This window comes from Theropithecus gelada, chromosome 5, assembly GCF_003255815.1.
Source record: "Theropithecus gelada isolate Dixy chromosome 5, Tgel_1.0, whole genome shotgun sequence".
NCBI classification, from domain to species: domain Eukaryota; kingdom Metazoa; phylum Chordata; class Mammalia; order Primates; family Cercopithecidae; genus Theropithecus; species Theropithecus gelada.
The window spans coordinates 16,723,431-16,742,297 of record NC_037672.1 but is presented as its reverse complement, the minus strand read 5'-3'; the positions used below and the strand labels follow the sequence as shown (position 1 = coordinate 16,742,297).

At 34.9% G+C, this 18,867-nt stretch overlaps 1 protein-coding gene across 2 annotated transcripts in view; it reads right to left on the bottom strand.

The window, feature by feature from the left end:
• Positions 1 to 418: 418 nt before the first annotated feature.
• Positions 419 to 18,867, bottom strand: part of NCAPG (non-SMC condensin I complex subunit G) — a 32,779-nt gene continuing 14,330 nt past the window's right edge. The window contains exons 11-21 of one of the 2 annotated variants that reach the window (XM_025385211.1): positions 18,478 to 18,663; positions 15,349 to 15,459; positions 12,661 to 12,780; positions 9,460 to 9,684; positions 6,615 to 6,796; positions 6,130 to 6,304; positions 4,099 to 4,260; positions 3,724 to 3,862; positions 3,251 to 3,337; positions 1,539 to 1,605; positions 419 to 625 (exon numbers count right to left, since the gene is read on the bottom strand). In XM_025385211.1, the coding sequence (XP_025240996.1) occupies positions 502 to 625; positions 1,539 to 1,605; positions 3,251 to 3,337; positions 3,724 to 3,862; positions 4,099 to 4,260; positions 6,130 to 6,304; positions 6,615 to 6,796; positions 9,460 to 9,684; positions 12,661 to 12,780; positions 15,349 to 15,459; positions 18,478 to 18,663 (1,578 nt within the window). In that variant the 3' untranslated portion in view covers positions 419 to 501. The remainder of the gene's footprint in view (positions 626 to 1,538; positions 1,606 to 3,250; positions 3,338 to 3,723; positions 3,863 to 4,098; positions 4,261 to 6,129; positions 6,305 to 6,614; positions 6,797 to 9,459; positions 9,685 to 12,660; positions 12,781 to 15,348; positions 15,460 to 18,477; positions 18,664 to 18,867) is intronic. The other variant, XM_025385212.1, reaches the window with a different exon arrangement.

The following is an 18,867-nucleotide window of genomic DNA, read 5'->3' as shown; positions in this document are numbered from 1 at the left end:
GATTGTCAAAATAACTGTCGAACGTTATACTGGTCTTCCTCACTGGTGGTAAGCTCCTCCTAGCCAGTTGGTGGTACTTCCTTCATTTTCCCTTGACATGTTACTTGTTAAATATGTCCTCAAGCGGTTTCATCTTTGTTGATTCTGCCCATCTAAGTCATAAGCTTCTCAAATGCAAGCTACTAGCTAGTCACAGTTGAAAGTTTCCATAATGACATGATTTTAAACATAAAGAGTTCATAAGAATCACCTGGAGAGACTATTTAAAAATGAGATTCCTAGGCCCACCTCAAATTCTGATAAATCTGTGTGATGCAGATTTTTTCTGGACTATAATAACTGATGCTGTCCTAATGCTTTAATACAGGCCAAAGTAACGTGGAAGCGCACAGCAGAAAATCTTCAGAAAGACGTCAGGTTTGTTCTGATTTTGACAAGGGTAACTTTATTAAAGCAAATAACTGGACATAATCTTAAAGGATTCCACCTCCATCGTCTTTCCTAACTTACATCTTCATTGAGAAATTGTGCAAAATTAAGTTTACTTTTTTCTAGTGCTGCTGTTTTGGCTCGTCTTGGTAGTCTCATCTTCATTTCTGATTCTGGTTCTGGAACTTCATGATCACTAAATAGATGTTGAAAATACACGAATTTAGATACAAGCTTTAAAACCAGTTTATTTATAAATAAAACTTTTTTGTTTCTGACTCACATTCTATCAGTGTGTAATTGATAGCCTGATTCCATTGACTTAGCTTAAAACTAAAATCAAACAATGTCAAAAAACACTGACTTGGCTATCCAGCAAAGTGAATCATGGAAAACCTAGCTAATGATTTTATATACTATAATGGAACCTGGTGTTATACAGGAAAAAAGCCACAGACTTGTAATGAAGCTTGTAATTAAACAAGGACCATAACTGTCCAAAAAAGATTTCTTTGAAACTCAAGAAGTGAGAAAAAAAATAAATTCTCTTGATTTAAGCAATAAATTCCGAAAACACAGTAAAAAATAAGCCCCCTCTTGATTAAATTTAATCAAGATAGTGTGAAACTATGTACTGAAAATACACACAATACAATTTTGCCAATGAATACAAGACAGCTATCAACTTTCAGCTCTAACAGTGGCTTCATTGACAAGAAGCCAAAAATAAACACTCTACTACACAATATACCCAAATTATAGACAGAATTATTCTATCATTAAGTGTAGAGAACCCAAATATTATCAAAATCAAGAGTTGCTAACTGAAGATCAAAGAGGAGTCACATCATGTAATTAGAAATTGAAACAACATATTAAAGATAGCACTAAAGACCATGCCAACTAATTGGCAAAAGCAAACATGCCGTAAGAAGTCAAATGCTCTTGATAATGGAATTTTAGACTATATACCCAAGACAGCCATTTATAGTTTTCACTATCTTGTTATAGTATTTTCTCTCATTCACAAGAAAATTATAGTTTTTTTCTACTTCTAGAAATAAAAAGTGAAGATAGGCCTCTACATATTCTAGACATGCATGGCATACCTTTCAGAGTCGGCCTCAGCAGTCTGACGCCTCCTGTTCGTAGCTGAAACTGTCACTTTTCTCTGTCCTTGAAGATAGCATAATTCATTATCAGAATTTATTATCAGTTGCTTATTGTTTTTAATCTAGTTTCTAGGCTAACTACATCCTTTGTTTTCAACACAACAATCCTTTCAACACATGTATCTCCTACTTATTCTAGCCATCTTGGTACTAGTTACCACTACCACAGAAAAAGGAACCCAAGCAAGATTAAAACTTAATTTATTTTGTAAGCACTAATAATGAGTAAGGGAAAATAAGGAAATTTCAAGCAAGTTAAAAGAAGGCAAATTTTAGTTCAATGTATTTGAGGACAGAGTATATGAAAAATGTGTTATAATGAAGTACCTATATTATTGCTATAGCACAAAGTCTGTGGAGAGACTTATGAAAATTAAGGGTTAGAAAGGTAGGTTAGGTGCATAAACAGGTGCTAAAGAAACAGAACTTTTTTTTTTTATTGAAAGGTGATAAAACAAATAGAACATTAATCAGTAAGGTAATAATGGCTTCTTGTAAAATAACATATACATGACCAATTCAAATATGTGTTCTAAAATATATTTCAATGTAAAAACCAGAACCTTTATATACTAGGGATTATAAGATTCTACTTACTAGAAATTTACAAGGTCAAGGAGTAAGACAAAGTTTGGCTTGTGATGTTTCTCATTTATAAGAAATAAAACAGTATGAATACATGAAGTTTGGTGTATTAAAAAGGATGGTGTTCTCATGGTGTGATATACCACAAAAAAAAATCTGATCAAAACCAAACTGTTCAATGTGACAGTCTGTTTGAAAATTATATACTCTACTTCATTCATGTGGCACTTTTTTCTACTCCTTACCTGCTTTTACTAATGGATTTATCCCCAAGAAAACATCCAACAATATGGGACTAATTTGGAACAATAGCCAGCAATTGGTATTTAAATAATTTACTGGTTACAAAACAATATTCCAGACTCCATTTTAGAAAAAATTAAATCTGCATCGAAAAGGGCCTTAAAAAATAGATTTCTAAAGTTAAAATCAAGGTTGGCTCATGGGTGGGATTATTAGTGTTCCTTATAGTAGTTTGCCTGGATGTACTTTCTGATTCTTCTGTAATAAGCATGCATTGCTTTTGTAATGAGGAAATAATAAAACAATAAAAAGATCTTGAATTTCAGATTTTTTTCCAAGTGATCCCCTAGTAGTCAGCATTTACTGTGCCAGCAGATCCCCTATTGTTGGATAGCCCTTGGGAAATAAGTTGGGAAAATATGAAATAAGATGGGAAAAGAAGGAAAACAAAGCCCAGAAAAAATACTACAGGGATTTTTTAAAAATGCTTAGTTATATGAAGGACAGAACACAAATAACTAATATAAAACCATCATTTAACCAAATATTAATTTAACCCAAATTATCTTTTGTAATATGATGTTTTGCAGCATACTTCTTTCAATCAAAAGCACCTAGAGCAACACTGATTTTATAGTCTTTAGACACAAGGCAAAAACTGACATCCACTGAAAGAATTAAAAAGAAAGGATACCAAAGACATTTTAAAAAAATCTTTATCCCTAAGGAAACAAAGATAAGAAAACTTGCAAAACAAGTATTTTTCATTGGAAGATAAAATATAAAACTTTTATCATAAAGATGGTCAATCCATACACTACCTCTGTTAGTCTTTAGCTGAGTAGATTTTGATGCTTGGGTTGCTTTTACACCTCTGAGAGGAGTCATATATACTTCTTTATTCTTTTCTATTAAAGGGAATAATACAACAATATAAATAAGATAGCCTCATGAAATATTTTAAATTGTCTTTTTAAGTCCAGTATTTATGAAACTGAAATGACAAAGTCCTTCTAACAGCTAGTGACAAGTTATAAATCACCCTTTCGAAAATTTGAATGTTGGAAAAGAATCAAAACTCCTAAAAAGATGGTCATATGTTGAGAAATGCATGTCAAAAAACACTTGAAAAGTAGAATAAACATTTATCAGTAATGCTGTTTCCCAAGAGATTAGAAAAAAATTTTCATTCATTTCTGATGTCCAACCAAACATGTTAGAGTAGAAAAAAATATGTCTCAGTAAAGATGAAAAACACAGAATCTTATAAATATTCTGGTCAGTATGTCATTACCATCTTCGTTTTGAAAAGCAGTTGTAGTCAAGCTGGCATCCTGTGCTGCTTCAGCTTGGTCACCAAATTCTTTATTTCCTTTTTCTAACTGAATCTTGATTTTCTCCAAAGCTCTCAGACATGTCCTATCTTTTACTTGCTATAAAAGAAAACATTATTAATATTTTGTAAACACCACATTCCCTAATCTTCTTTGAAAATAGTACCAATACATATCAAGTTGTTTAAAAACACTAAAGTATATGAAATTTATGAAGCAAATATTTCAAATAAGTCGCAATATGCTAACATATGTATAATCTAATACAACCATGTAAATTCTACATGTATAAATATAAACACAAACTAATTCAGAGTAATTAGAAACTACTTTACCTCCAGAATCTCATTCAATAGAACCAGAAGATCTTTTGCAAGATGGCTACTGAGTTCTAAAGAACTCAAGGCTTTTGTATAGACTCGAATTTCTGGTGAGCATGGACTTGTTAAGATCTCATTGCAAATTTTCATAGCCAAATTGTCATGTACTGTTAAGGCCTAAAAAATTAAGAGAAAATTCTCTGTAAAATGAAAATGATTATGATTATTATATAGTCTTACACATCTAACAAATATTTCCAACTAATTGTCTTGTCATAATCCCAAATATAAAATGTCTAAAACCAAATTTAACATCCCCTCTACCCCCAAAATAAGCTCCCCTTCTTGACTTCTTGTAGTGGATGCTGTAACATAGGGCCCAGTTCCACTCCCTTTAGGAAAGAAGCACTCATCCTCCAGTTGCAGCATGTTTTGGAGGGTAAAAGTTCCCAGATGCAGTACTGATCCAGGCTGACGAAGGTGGACTTTGGTGGGCCTTGTCCAAGATCATACCTCTTCTCCCAAAGATTTGTCCAAATCCAATGACTGGCCAATGCACAGGTACAATGTCTCAGCTTGCCTCCATTCTGGACAACTCAAAGGAACATCCCAGTTCTGGAACTCCCTATGGGATTGGCTGGGGTCTTTGCTTGCATAGCAGTAGTTGAACTTAGTGCCATGCCCCAGTCTACCTTCCTCAATCTTCCAGGATGCTGATCACGAGAGTACTCCCCAATTACACTATGGCAACAGCTCCTTTGAAGTCTGCTGTTACACATACTTAAGAGTCTGCCTGGACTCCTCCATCTCCCTTGCCTCTCAAGCTCTTTCTTTTAGATTCTTGTACCCATAGTTCTTTATTAGGTCAATGTCTATTCTTTCTACTTTCTACTATTACTTTCTAGTACTTTTTCTACAAGCGAATTATACAGATTTTTCAACTGCTTTCTTAATATTATTTTCTTTCCGCTCACCAGTTCATCTCATATAACCATCACTGACCACCAAATTAATCTTTCTAAGTGGTTTGCATGACATTAACCCATTCTCATCATAAGCCCTGCATAATCACCCACTGCAAATAAGGCCAACTCCAAATTCCCTACATTGACCTTTAAAGCAATCTATAATCTACCCCCAATGTTCTGCCCTAACAGTCCTATTCAGGATCCTTAGCCAAAGTCATCTTTCTACAGTTCCCCAACATTTGCATAACCATCTACATATATCACCTTTACTAAAACATCCTTCCTCTACCCAAACCACTCCCCAAATACCAACAAGGCCTAACTGAATTTTGGTCAATGAGTTTTAAAACTAACGCTGTACTCATCATTCCTACCACATGACTCTTGCCTTTGTCTCAAGTCGTAAAGTGCTTAATAGCTCTATTACTGACCCTTACCTAATTCTGCCTAATATCCTTTGTAATCTTATCTTACCAATAATATAAGACATATGACTTGAACAGAGTAGCCTATCACTAAATATCAAATAGAGTAACTCTTTCAACTTAATCTGTTAGCATCTGAAATCACTAATACATTAAATTTCAAACGTAGTAACAAGTTTGACCAAATGCCATTAAAGGATTAAAACAACCCAGCTTAAGTTCAGTCTGTGAGTCAGTGTGCAGTTGGTTTATCTTCTTTGAATTAAAAGCCAAAAAAATTTGAAGTGAATTCTAGTCTTTGAATTCTCCTTCTTTGTGCCAGAAGCATAGCAGGTAAACCAACATTTGAAGACTCAGTGAGTCCTAGATAACATAGGTTATTATTTCAGATTAACAGTCAGTACTAAGTGGGCATGCTGTGGGTGGTAAATTTTTAGTAATTTCTTTTCAGTAGCAAAAATGTTAGCATTGATTACTTCTGTTTTTGTATGATTTCTCCACATTTCCCAAGGTCTTGTTTTTTCATGCTTTGTGGTAAATGCTTGAGACAGAAGTCTAAAGACCAAAATGCAGTTCTCAGTATTTCAAGGGATCTTTGAGAGAGATTATTTTACCAAAACAGTGATCTGTGTGCAGTTACTAAAATCACTCACCTGATAATCTTGGGAAGTCTTGGTCTGAGGATTTAATCCACTTGGTCTTGTCAAATCTACAAGTAACTCAGCAACATTTGTGATATCAATTTCAGCTAAAGGAGAAGATGCAGGGGCATTGGCCAGTGTTTGCAGGGTTGGAAGAAAAGCTTCTTCAAAGCATTCCTGATTAGTCCTGTTGAGAAACAAATTCAAAGTATGTTGACAGAACATTATTTGATGAGAGAAAAGCATGACTCCAAAAACTATTATGTATGAAATTCAAAACTACTATATATGAAATTCACTCATCAAGATAAAGTGCATTTTCAGCTAGGAAAGAGCCAAAAATTCAGACAGATAAAATCTGTATCATTCTTGTCATTTTATCATTTAACTACTAAAGATAGAAAAAGTATCAACAACAAAATATTATAGATATAATTCATGGGGGACCTGAATTTGATGTCAAGTCAGATTTTTGATTTATCAGTATGACTCAATACCTGCTTGCATAAGCAAAAATGGGGAAGAACACGCCGAGGCAATGTCGAAGTCGAACATCCTCTTCAGTCACAGGATTGTACCACAACAAAATAAGACGAGAAAGAATCCTGCTGCTGACCAAAAGCCCAGAGAACATCAGCTTGGCTAGTCCTTCCGCAGCTCCAGTCCTAAGTTCAGATACCTAACAAAGATGACATTCATTAGAAGAAATTTATTTGTATCTCCTTTTTAAGCTTCTCAATGTAGCCTGTCCTACAGTATTTTTACATGAACCATCCAAACACCATTCAAGTTATTACCAATTCTTTAAAGGCACATAAAAAGACTGTTTCTTCACAGCTAGACTAACAATGTTAGACAAATCTAAAAGACTAGGAGACTAGATAAATGCTTAGTCTAGCCATGAAAAATTCAATTATCTTAAAATTTTTTAGAAGAACCAAAGGCCTTTTAAAACTGTTGGAAAATAAAAAGCAAAACATATATTGAAATGCTTAGCATTTCTAAGACATAGAAAACCCTGGGCCCTGATATTAGAGGGTGGTGCCTATCTATAAGCAAAAGCTCCATAGGTAGGAGTGGCAATTTGTCTGAATAATGGATAGACTGTGAACAGAAGATGTTGAAGCAGAAGGCATTCGTAGAAAGAGTAAACAAAACAAGTCTAGAGAAGACAAAGGAAAAGAAAACTGGATGTACACAGGCAAAACAATGAAGCTGGACCTTAGACCATATACAAATATTAACTGAAAATGCATCAACAGCCTAAATATAAAAGCTAAAGCCAGAAAATTCTCAAAAGAAAACAGGGATAAATCTTCATGACTTGGACTTAGAATGGATTCTTAGATAGGACACCAAAAGCAGAAGCAACAAAAGAAAAAAAATGAGTGTATCTCCAAAATTAAAAATGTTTAATACATCTAAGTATATTAACAAGAAAGTAAAAAGACAACCTATAGAATAAAAGTTACAAATTATACCTGATAAAAATCTACCACCCAAACTACATAAAGAACTCTATAAAGACAACCAACCCAAATTAAAAATGCGCAAAGGACTTGAACAGACATTTATCCAAACAAAATACACAAATGGCCAAGAGGCAGATGAAAAGATACTCAACAACACTAGTCATTAAGGAAATGCAAATCAAAACCACAATGAAGTAGCACTTCATATATACTAGGATAGCTATAATTTTTTAAAAATGGAACCTAAGTGTCAACAAGGATATGGAGAAATGGCAAACCTTCTACACTGCAGGTGGAAATTTAAAATGGTTCAGTCACTGTTGAAAACAACTTTGCCAAGTTCTCCAAAAGTTAAATGACTCGGCAACCCAATTCCTAGGTATACAGATACCCAAAAGAATTGAAACAGGTACTCAAATAAATACACATACACGCCATATTCATAGTAAGCAGCACTATTCACAATAGCCAAAAGGCAGAAACATCCCAACTGTCCTTCAATGGATGAATGTATAAACAAATCACCATATATACATAAAATGGAGTATTCAGCTACAAAAAGGAATGAAGTACTGATACAAGCAAGATACCATGTGGATGAATCTCGAAAATGTTATGCTAAGTTTAAAAAGCCAAACAGAGGTCACACATTGTGTGATTCCATTTATACAAAATATCCAGAATAGTTAAATCCATAGAAACAGACTGCGGATTGGTTGCTGTCAGGGCTGGCAGAAGTGGGAATGAGGAGCAACTGCTTAATGAGTATTCATTTTGGGATGAGTAAAAGGTTTTAAACTAGATGATAGAGGTGGTAGTTGCCTTTCATTTTGAATGTACTAAATGCCAATGAATTGTTCACATTAACAGTGTTAGTTTGGGCCAGGCACGAGGGCTCACACTTGCAATCCCAGCACTCTGGGAGGCTAAGGCAGGAGGATTGCTTGAGGCCAGGAGTTCAAGACCAGCCTGGGCAACAGAGCGAGACTCTGTCTCTACAAAAAATTTAAAAATCAGCGGGCATGGTGGCACATGCCTATAGTTCCAGCTATTCAGGAGGATTGCTTGAACCCAGCAAGTGAGGGGGCAGTGAACTATGATCACACCACTGCACTCCAGCCTGATGACAGAGCAAGGTTCTATCTCAAAAAAAAAAAAAATTGTTAAGTTTTGTTATATCACTTCCACCTCAATGAAAAACTACAATCAGTATAAAAAATTTTTAATCAGTTGGTTTACATGTGTGCTATAAAAATAGTAGTTCAAGAGTACTTAAAAGAGATCTAATCCCATACCCTATCTTACATCTTCTATCCACCCAATATAAAATTATTCTAAACTATTTCTTAAAACTCTTGGGGATAAATCTTAGAAGTCTCTATATCACAAATACAACGTAAAGAAATAAATAACAACCCCCACTAATAATTAATAATCACTTCATTTTTGTTTATACTTCATTTCTTTGCACATACAATTTGATAGTGAGAAATCAGGTATGATAGTGAAAGTTAGGATTTAATTAAGATATTAAAAAAGTAAAATAAAAAATGTCTATCCAAATTTAAAATCCAGTAGGAAAAATAAGATATAAAGAGCACAGGGGAGGGGAACATCACACACTGGGACCTGTCAGGGGATAGGGGGTTAGGGGAGGGATAGCACTAGGAGAAATACCGAATGTAGATGGGCTGATGGGTGCAGCAAACTACCATGGCACATGTATACCTATGTAACAAATCTGCATGTTCTGCACATGTATCACAGGACTTAAAGTATAATAAATTTTTTTAAAAAATAAACAAATACATGCTGAAAATGACATTTTGAAAGTGACATTTCATAATCACAGGACTGGATTATTTCTTACCTCACTATCTAAGAAATCAGACAGGAGTTTCAGAACATTCTTAGCTGTAGCAGTCTCTTCAACTTCTTTTGATTCTTGCTCATCATCACTGTTTATTTCTGTACCTTCACAATGAAGTGTTTTGATTTTTTTAGTTTTAAATGGTTCAATCCCAAACATCATCAGTTGGTCAAAGATTGCCTTTAAAGCACTTATTTTTATTGTGACATCATCAATTTGCAAAACCTAAATCAAGATATTCCCCACCAAAAAAAGTAAATTCAGTAAAGCGTTTTAATTCTGTTTACATAAAATTAATATGTATCTTATTTTTTTCTTAGTCAAATTTCAATGACAGTGTCAAGTCTAAAGAAAACATCACTTTTCAAAAATACAGTTAAAATTTCAATTAAAAAAAAAACACACATTATTTTTACTTATTTGAACCGTAACATTTGAGAGCTGTATACTTTAAGAAAAAGTTAATCTTCGCAGTCAATAAAAATTTCTGGAATTGGAATCAGGCTGAATTATATTATTTGTTCCTTTTATTTAAAAAAGAATCAACAATGCCCTCAACTATGATTTTATTTTTTTAAGATCCAGAAAAACTGTTCAATTATGTTGAAAGTGTTCTAGCCCATCTGTCAAGAGAAAAACATTATATTCTAAGCAATGAAAGGCATTCATTAGAACAGTATTCTTCCAGGTTATCAAGTTTCATTTTTCTCTCATTAGCTCAATGAATTTAGAATTCATTAATAGTAAATTCAGTTTTCAACTGGACTCCTTTATGAAAAGAGGTAAACCACGAAACACAGCACTTTGTATGAGTCTATCTTAAGTTTAAAAATGCCCACCAAATTTCAAAGCCATGAAAAAAATACAGAGCTCAGTATTTATATTATATATATATATATATATATATATATATATATTTTTTTTTTTTTTTTTTTTTTTTTTTGAGACGGAGTCTCACCCTATTGCCCAGGCTGGAGTGCAATGGCGCAATCTCGGCTCACTGCAACCTCCACCTCCTGGGTTCAAGCGGTTCTCCTGCCTCAGCCTCCTAAGTAGCTGGGATTACAGGCATGCACCACCACGCCCAGCTAATTTTTGTATTTTTAGTAGAGATGGGGGTTTCACCACATTGGTCAAGCTGGTCTCGAATTCCTGACCTCATGATCCACCCGCCTCAGCCACCCAAAGTGGTGGGATTACAGGCGTGTGCCAGTTTACTATATTCTTTAGTGTAATTAAATTTAGGTAATTGGTAAAATAACTTGGCTCTGTAACTTGGCTTTTAAAACAAATAAAAATCACCTGTAAATAATGAATTAAGAAAAATGGCTCAATTTTTCAAAACTTTTAAAGAAATTTCAAGAAACTTCCTGATTGCCAGAAATGGTCCATTAGGAATCCAGAATGGTCCATTATGAAGCAACACTGGACAGCTAGGTCATTCTATCATCTTTAAAATATTACCTTCACTTGCTTTCCAGGAAATCACACCATTCCTCTTCTATTGTCCAATTCACCTTAGCCACTACTGGTTCCTCTTCATCTCCCCTACTTTTATCTGAGGCTTAGGGTCCTACAAAGTTGACCCTACACTCATTTCATCTATACTCATTCCTCAGGCAACATCCTATCTCTAAGCATTGCGTACTATCAGATACTATCAAAAGAATAAAGACTTCCATTTCACCATCTTGGACCTCTCCCCTATACTCCAAACTCACATATAAATGCCTATTCAATATATCCACTTGTAACTTAAACTGTAAACTTATCATGCCCAATATTGAACTCCTTATTTCATCCTATCTGCCGTAAAACCTGCTCCTCTGCATTCCCCATCATAGGAAAAGTCAACTTCATCCATCCAGTTATTCTGGGGCAAATCTTTAAATTATCCTCTACCTTTCTGTCACATACCACATCAGATTCATTAGCAAATCCTAGACTTAAATTTTCAAACTTAGATTACCATCCTGCTGACAACCTCAACAACCACAACCCTCATCCAAACCATCACCTTCGCTTTCCTAGATTATCAAATACCCTCCTTATTAGTAGTATCCCTGCTTCCATGCTTGTACCCCTATTTAATACTAAGGATCTGCAAACAGCTCAAATCCATTCAACCACCTGTTTTTGCATAGCCTACAAGTTAGGAAGTTTTGCATTTTCAACTGGTTAAAAAAAATTTATTACATGTGAAAATTATATGAAATTCAAATTTCAGTGTCCATAAAGTTTTACTGGACTACAGCCATACTAATTCATTCATGTATTATCTACAGCTGTCTTCACACTACAAAAGCAGAGCTGAGTAGTTCAGACAGATCACATGGCCTGCAAAAATCTAAAAATATTCACTCTCTGGCCCTATACACCAAAAGGTTTGCCAGCCCCTCCCTGGTCTACACCACTTTATGCCCAGTCAGATCATAACAATCCCCTACTCAAAGCCCTCCAATTCCTTTCCATCTCATTTATAGTGAAAGCTGACGTCTTTACAGTCTATAAGGTTCCAGAAGACATAGACATCGTGCTGCCAGCAAACCCTTTCCTATTATTCTTCCCTTTGCTCAATCTTTCCTAGCCATATGTTCTCTTGTTCCTTGAACACACCCAAAGTCCTACACCCCAGGGCCTCTTCCCTTGTTCTTGCCTCTCCTTGGAAATCCAGATAACCAGGTGGTTCACTCTTGTGCTTCCTTCTGGTATTTGCTCAAATGTCAACTTATTAGTGAGGTCTTTCTCAACCAAACAGTTCCCTCTCCTCCTTCCCACTGCTTAGTCCCCTTCTCTGCTTTATTTTTCTCTGTCTGATACATTGTATACATATTTTTCACTGTGTGTTTCCCCTTCTAGAATGTAAGCTCCATTAAGACAACACGTTTTATCTTGTTTTATTCACTACCTACCTACTTTATTTTTCTAAGTCTAGAACAGTTGCTGGCATATAATATGCACTCCATAAGTATTTGCTATGTGAATAATTAAAAGCATATCTTAAATAATTGGCGTTTCATCTTTTTCTACAAACACATTTTAATAAGAAAACAAAAGATAAAAGTATTGCATCTCCAAAGATTATCCATAATAATCATCATCATCAATAAGCACCAGAATAGATAAATTCAGAGTATTAGCATTATCACCACAGAGTATTTCAGAAAATACAATTGAGATTTGTCACAGGATAAATCCTACCTGCAATAGTAATACGAAGTGTTTACTTGCAAAATCCTGATTCTGTAGTCCACAGCATCCCAAGCATAAAACAGCCAGGTTTCTTACAACAGGATGAACACTTATTATTCCAGGAAGAATCTAAAATGAATCAGAAATTTTCCTTATAATTTCATAGATCTACTTCATTTCCCTATTGTCTATTACCTCAAAGATGTCATTTTTCACTTTTAAAGAAAAGGTAAGTATTAAATTGCTAAAACAGAACAATAAAGCCAGAGTGACCTTCCTGAAATAGGGTCTGATCATGAGATACCTCCCCTCCACCTGCTAAAAGGGACTCAACGGCTTCCCAATGCTCACAGAACAAGATAAAACACTCCTTAACATGATATATACTATTCCCTATTGTGTAGTTTCTTTTCCAGTCTTCTTATACCATGCTACCTCTTGCTCAGTTTGTTCAACTAGTCTGGTTTGGATTCAATGCTATCCAACAGAAATATAATAGAAGCCACAAATGGGAACCACATATGTCATGTTAAATTTTCTAGTAGCCACATTAAAAAAAAAAAAAAAAAAAGTGAAACTAGTTTTGATATATTTATTAACTCAATATCACCAAAATATTGTATCTGTAGTATTTAATCAATGTAAATACTATTAACAAGATAACTTACCTTCTGCTTTTTGTACTAGTCTTTGAAACCCAACATGGTTTTTTCTTTTCTTTTCTTTTTTATGAGACAAGGTCTCACACTGTCACCCAGGCTGGAGTGCAGTGGCACAATCTCAGCTCACTGCAACCTTAGCCTCCTAGGCTCAAGTGATCCTCCCACTTCAGCCTCCCAAGTTGCTGAGAGCACAGGCCCGAGTCACCACATTTGGCTGATTTTTCTATTTTTTTTTGTAGAGATGGGGTTTCACCATGTTGCCCAGGCTGGTCTCAAACTCCTGAGCTCAAGCCATCCGCCCGCCTTGGCCTCCCAATGTACTAAGATTACAGGTGTGAACCACCACGCTCAACCCCCAACATGTTTTTAATCCTTACAGCATATCTCATTTTGGACTAGTTTTTAAAAGCCATGTGTGGCTGGCAGCTACCATATTAAACAGTCTTCTCTTCCTTTTTCATATAATGTCTACTCAAATATCAGATCAGGGTCACCTTCCATGAATAGGTCAAATCCTGTTATTATAAGTTCACATATGGCCATATAGCTCTTCTTCATAGCAAGCACTAATAGCACAAACTTTCACTTATTTCTTTACTTAATTGATGCTCCTCTCACTAGACCAGATCAACATGGGCAATCTGTATCTATTTTGTATACCATGTATACTTTATTCCCAGCACTTAGTATGTAACAGATGTTCAGTAAATATTTGCTCAATGAATAATTTGGATTTTCCCAATGAATAATTTATTAAATCTTTTATTTAAAACACAGTAACTTCATAAAAATATAACTTTTATCCAAATATCTTTTATATTCCTCTAATCTCTTTCAGTCTTTAACCACAGATTTTTATACACTTAAAATCATTATGACCATTCAATTTTGTGTTTCTTCTTCACATAACACTGTATATCCTTTCCCACATATATACAGTCTTCATATTTACTAGTTCAATTTTGTAGGACCAGACATAAAATACCCAAGTACAAACTAAGCATCACTTTTCACTAAAGATAACTGCTTTTCTAAAAATAAAGCTAAATTCTAATGGTTGAGTACAAAACAGTACTTCTCCAGAAGCTCTGAACTATTAAAACTGGTTTTCTTTACTACATTCAGGAACTCATGACAACCCAAGGAATTAGACTTCAGATTATATTCATTGGCTATTTCTCACTAGTACCAAGTAAATACAATTTTGAGAGACTTCTGTAAGAACCTGGCTACATACAGAATTTGCTTAGAATGAGTAGTACTATCAAAAACAACAACAAAACAGTGCACTAATACTGTGGCCATTAGCCTCATGTGGCTACTGAACACCTGAAATGTGACTAGTCCAGTTTAAGATGTGCTAAGACTTAGTATGCAAAACAGAATGTAAAATATTGCAACAGTTTTACTAGTGAGTAAATAATGAAATGATTAATATTTTGGATATATTGGATATATCCAAATAATACAGTTGGATATATTCAACATACTAAAATTATCCTTTTTTTTTTAATGTAGTTACTAAAACATGTAAAGTTACATATGCTTTGCACTATATTCCTTATCAGAAAGTAATGTTCTAGAGTCTTACAGTACTTGTGTCCCCATGGGAATTACCTACAAAGGGTTATTTTAAAAGCCCTTTAAATATAATAAATAAATTCCTTTCCCAGGGCATAAAATATGATTGTCTCAGTCTCATTACATAGCACGATTCCAGAACTTAAATATTCCTGGTATGTTTCAGTATCTCCTCTCTTACTATTCAAAAAATGAAGATATTCGGTATCTCTTTCCAGTATAAAATCATTTTTTCAAATCTTTAAGAGACTGTAACTTATATATCAGGTCCTTTACAGGCATTATCTTATTTAATCCTCACAATATGAAGTAACTGCTATATATATATATTTATCATTTATACTTAGATATTTAAGACAGTAATCTTTTCATTATTTTGATGTCTAAAGAACATATTACTTATAAAATAAGAAAGGAGTGGACTAAAATAAAGCCCAAGAGGCCATCAACATACCAAAGATTCGATGATTCCATTCATGGTTGCACTTAAGCCTGTTGAAATGGACATCTGCTTCAACAGTTCATAGCATAAAATAAGACATTTCTGCAATGTTTCAGCATCATTCTAAAATGAAGACAAAATATTCAGCATTAGTAATATCTTCTCCCCATCCCTTAAATGTTTGCTTTCTCAGGGCTTTGTGTAGGGCATACTGTCCCTCTATATAGACTCTGTAGGTGATCTTACAGCTATCACAGATAGTAAATGGTAGAGGCAGGATTTTAAAATTGACAACTTCAGCCAGGCACAACAGCTCACACCTGTAATCCCAGCACTTTGGGAGGCCATGGCGGGTAGATCACTTGAGGCCAGGAATTTAGGGCCAGCCTGATCAACATGGCAAAACTTCATCTCTACTAAAAACACAAAAATTAGTGTGGTGGTGCACACCTGTGGTCCCAGCTACTTGGGAGGCTGAAGCACGAGAATGGCGTGAACACAGGAGGCGGAGGTTGCAGTGAGCTGAGATCATGCCACTGTGCTCCAGCCTGGGCGACAGAGGGTTGCCTCAAAAAAAAAAAAAAAAAAAAGTCTAATCTTCATCCTGCCTAATTATCATCTCCAAAAAAAAAAAAAAAAAAAAACCTGACAACCTCGTTTATCATCTATGAGCTAGCCCAGCTATTTTCTAAGTTTCAGATTCATATATACAACTGCTAAAAGACATCTCCTCTTGGATGTGCCAGTCTCCTCAAACTCAACATGTCCAAAAGGGAACTCATCATTACACAAATCTCTCCTCTTCCTTGTTCTCTAACTTCATGCCGTCATCACCATCTACCCAGTTGTCTAAACCAAAAGACCTAAGATACATTCCTGACTCCCTTTTCTCCCTGTTACTAATTTCTAAATACCTCTAAAGTTCATCACTACTTTCCACATCCACTATCATTATCTTGTTCAGACTACCACCATCTGTAAGTCTCCCAACCCTACTCTAAGTCTCCCAACTATTATGTCTGTCTAAGCTTTTACTACTCTCCAATCCATTTCCTAAACAACAGTGATCTGAGACATAAGACTTACCTAACCACTTAAAATACTAGTGGTTCACCATGATCCTTAGAATACAAAATTTTTAGTATTGCTTACGCAAGGCCTTACGTGACCTAGGTCTTAATTTTTCCCCAGATTTCTCTCCTGCCTCTCCCCGTAAATTCTCTAGACACATGGACCTGAAGTTTTAAAACACAACAGGCATTCTTTAACTTCTGGACCATCACAGATGTTGTTCCATCTGTCTACAACATTCCCTCCATAATTCATTGAGGAGAGACAGCACAGAGTGAGTCACAAGCACAAGTCTAGAGCCACTTCTTGGGTTTAAATCCTGCCTCCACCATTTACTATCTGTGTGATTTTCGGCGAGTTACTTGCCCTTTGTAAAATGAAGATAATAATAGTACCAACCTCATAGGCCTATAGTAAGAAAAGAATGAATTCACATTTGTGAAGTAATTGATGCTGTGACTACCACAGAAAAAGTATCCTCTAACTGTTAGATTATATTGTTATTTTTATTCTAATCTCAGGATAAAACATGTCTTCCTCTGGGGAAGCCAACAATACTCTACCAGCATTAGATACCTCTCCATAAAACCTCTATACTTCCCTGACCATAGCATCCATTATGCTCTGTTGTAGTTGCATCTTAACAGATTTGTAGCCCTCAAACAGGACAAACAGACACATAAATGATCAAAGTGAGTCGAGTTAAACAGATGATATTAACCATGATAGACTACTTTTGCTAATTTTAGAATTTTAAGCTACAGTTTGTCATTTTTCAGATGATATTTTCAGTTTTTGCTTTAAATTTACTTTCCAAATTTAATCGCCTATAATGGCCCACAGACTTTGTCAAATAAAAGCCACCAATAATAAAAATAAAATTCAGGCATACTCTCTGGAAAGGTGGGTGCTGGAGTTGGGATGTCTATAGCCAAAGAGATCAGAAACATAAGTCATGAAACTCTCCTATAGAGTCTCCTATTTAGCATTCTTTTTATGAGAATACTCTAATCAACACATCCCAAAATCACAATAAAATGATGTTCATTAGAAAAGGCAAGATCACAAAAAAAATTAAAGTTAATATCAAATATTAATTGATACCTATCTTATGTTTACACATTTATCATTTGTTATAAGACAGAACGGTATCAATACCATTAACAAAAAATTTCTTTAGGGAGGAAAGAAATAATCCATTTAAGAGACTACTTTAACAAACTAATTTTTTTTTTTTTTGAGACGGGAGTCTTGTTCTGTCGCCCAGGCTGGAGCGCAGTGGCGCGATCTCCGCTCACTGCAAGCTCCGCCTCCCGGGCCCACCCCATTCTCCTGCCTCGGCCTCCCGAGTAGCTGGGACCACAGGCGCCCGCCACCGCGCCTGGCTAATTTTTTGTATTTTTAGTAGAGACGGGGTTTCACCGTGTTAGCCAGGATGGTCTCCATCTCCTGACCTTGTGATCCGCCCGCCTCAGCCTCCCAAAGTGCTGGGATTACAGGCGTGAGCCACCGCGCCCGGCCAACAAACTAATTTTTTAAAAAACAAACTACTGAAAAGCAAGCTTTAAATGTTACTAGACATATAAGTTTAGTATGTCATCAAAAATAACAAAGCTGCTTAGCTTTTTCTAAAAACACAAAAGTAATTTAGTTTTAAAAAATGCAGTTACCATAGAAATTATTTTGCTAGCAATAAAAAAGAAAGGTCATGGATCTTCCACAAATAAGAGAAAAATGGATCTATTTTCCTTTTTTAAACCATTCAAGACAAAATACCAGAAAACTCAGATGTGAACCACTGGAAAGCTAGCTTCCCTGGTAAGAAATACTTCGGACTCTAGAGATTAGCATGACAAGGAAGCAAATAAAGTCCTACCTACAATAATTAAAGTTAATTAAGGCCTTTCAAAGTCCAAAAATAGAAAGAGGGAAAAACTTTTTTCATTTTAATTCATGTCACTGTTATAAAGTGCTCAAAGTAAATATATTTTGGCAATTCTAGAAGTTGGAGAAAATAAGATTTAGTTGAGATGATTAATAACACCTGAGATTTAGTATGAAAAAAGTTACCTGTACCTTCTCTATGTGGACTTCTTTAATTTCAAGTTGCTCTGTCTCTTTCAAAAGGTTTATTCTGGCATCTTCTAATGCTTTTATTTCTTCTTTTAATTCTGATGCCCGATTAAAATCCTGTAAGGTAATGCAATTTTCCAAAGCTTCTTTGGCTTCAATAAGCTTAACTTTTATTTCAGCCATCTAAGGGAAGATATAAATTGTTTCAACATTGAACAAAAACTGTTAATATGAGTATCTGTAGCAATTCAGACACATTATTTAATATCTCAACTGCCCAGAATTTAATGAGTCAGGCATATGCAAACTCATAATTTTCCTGACACAGAGATCTGCATATCTGAGACTGACATATGTGGTAACATTTTAAATATTCTTATAGTTTAA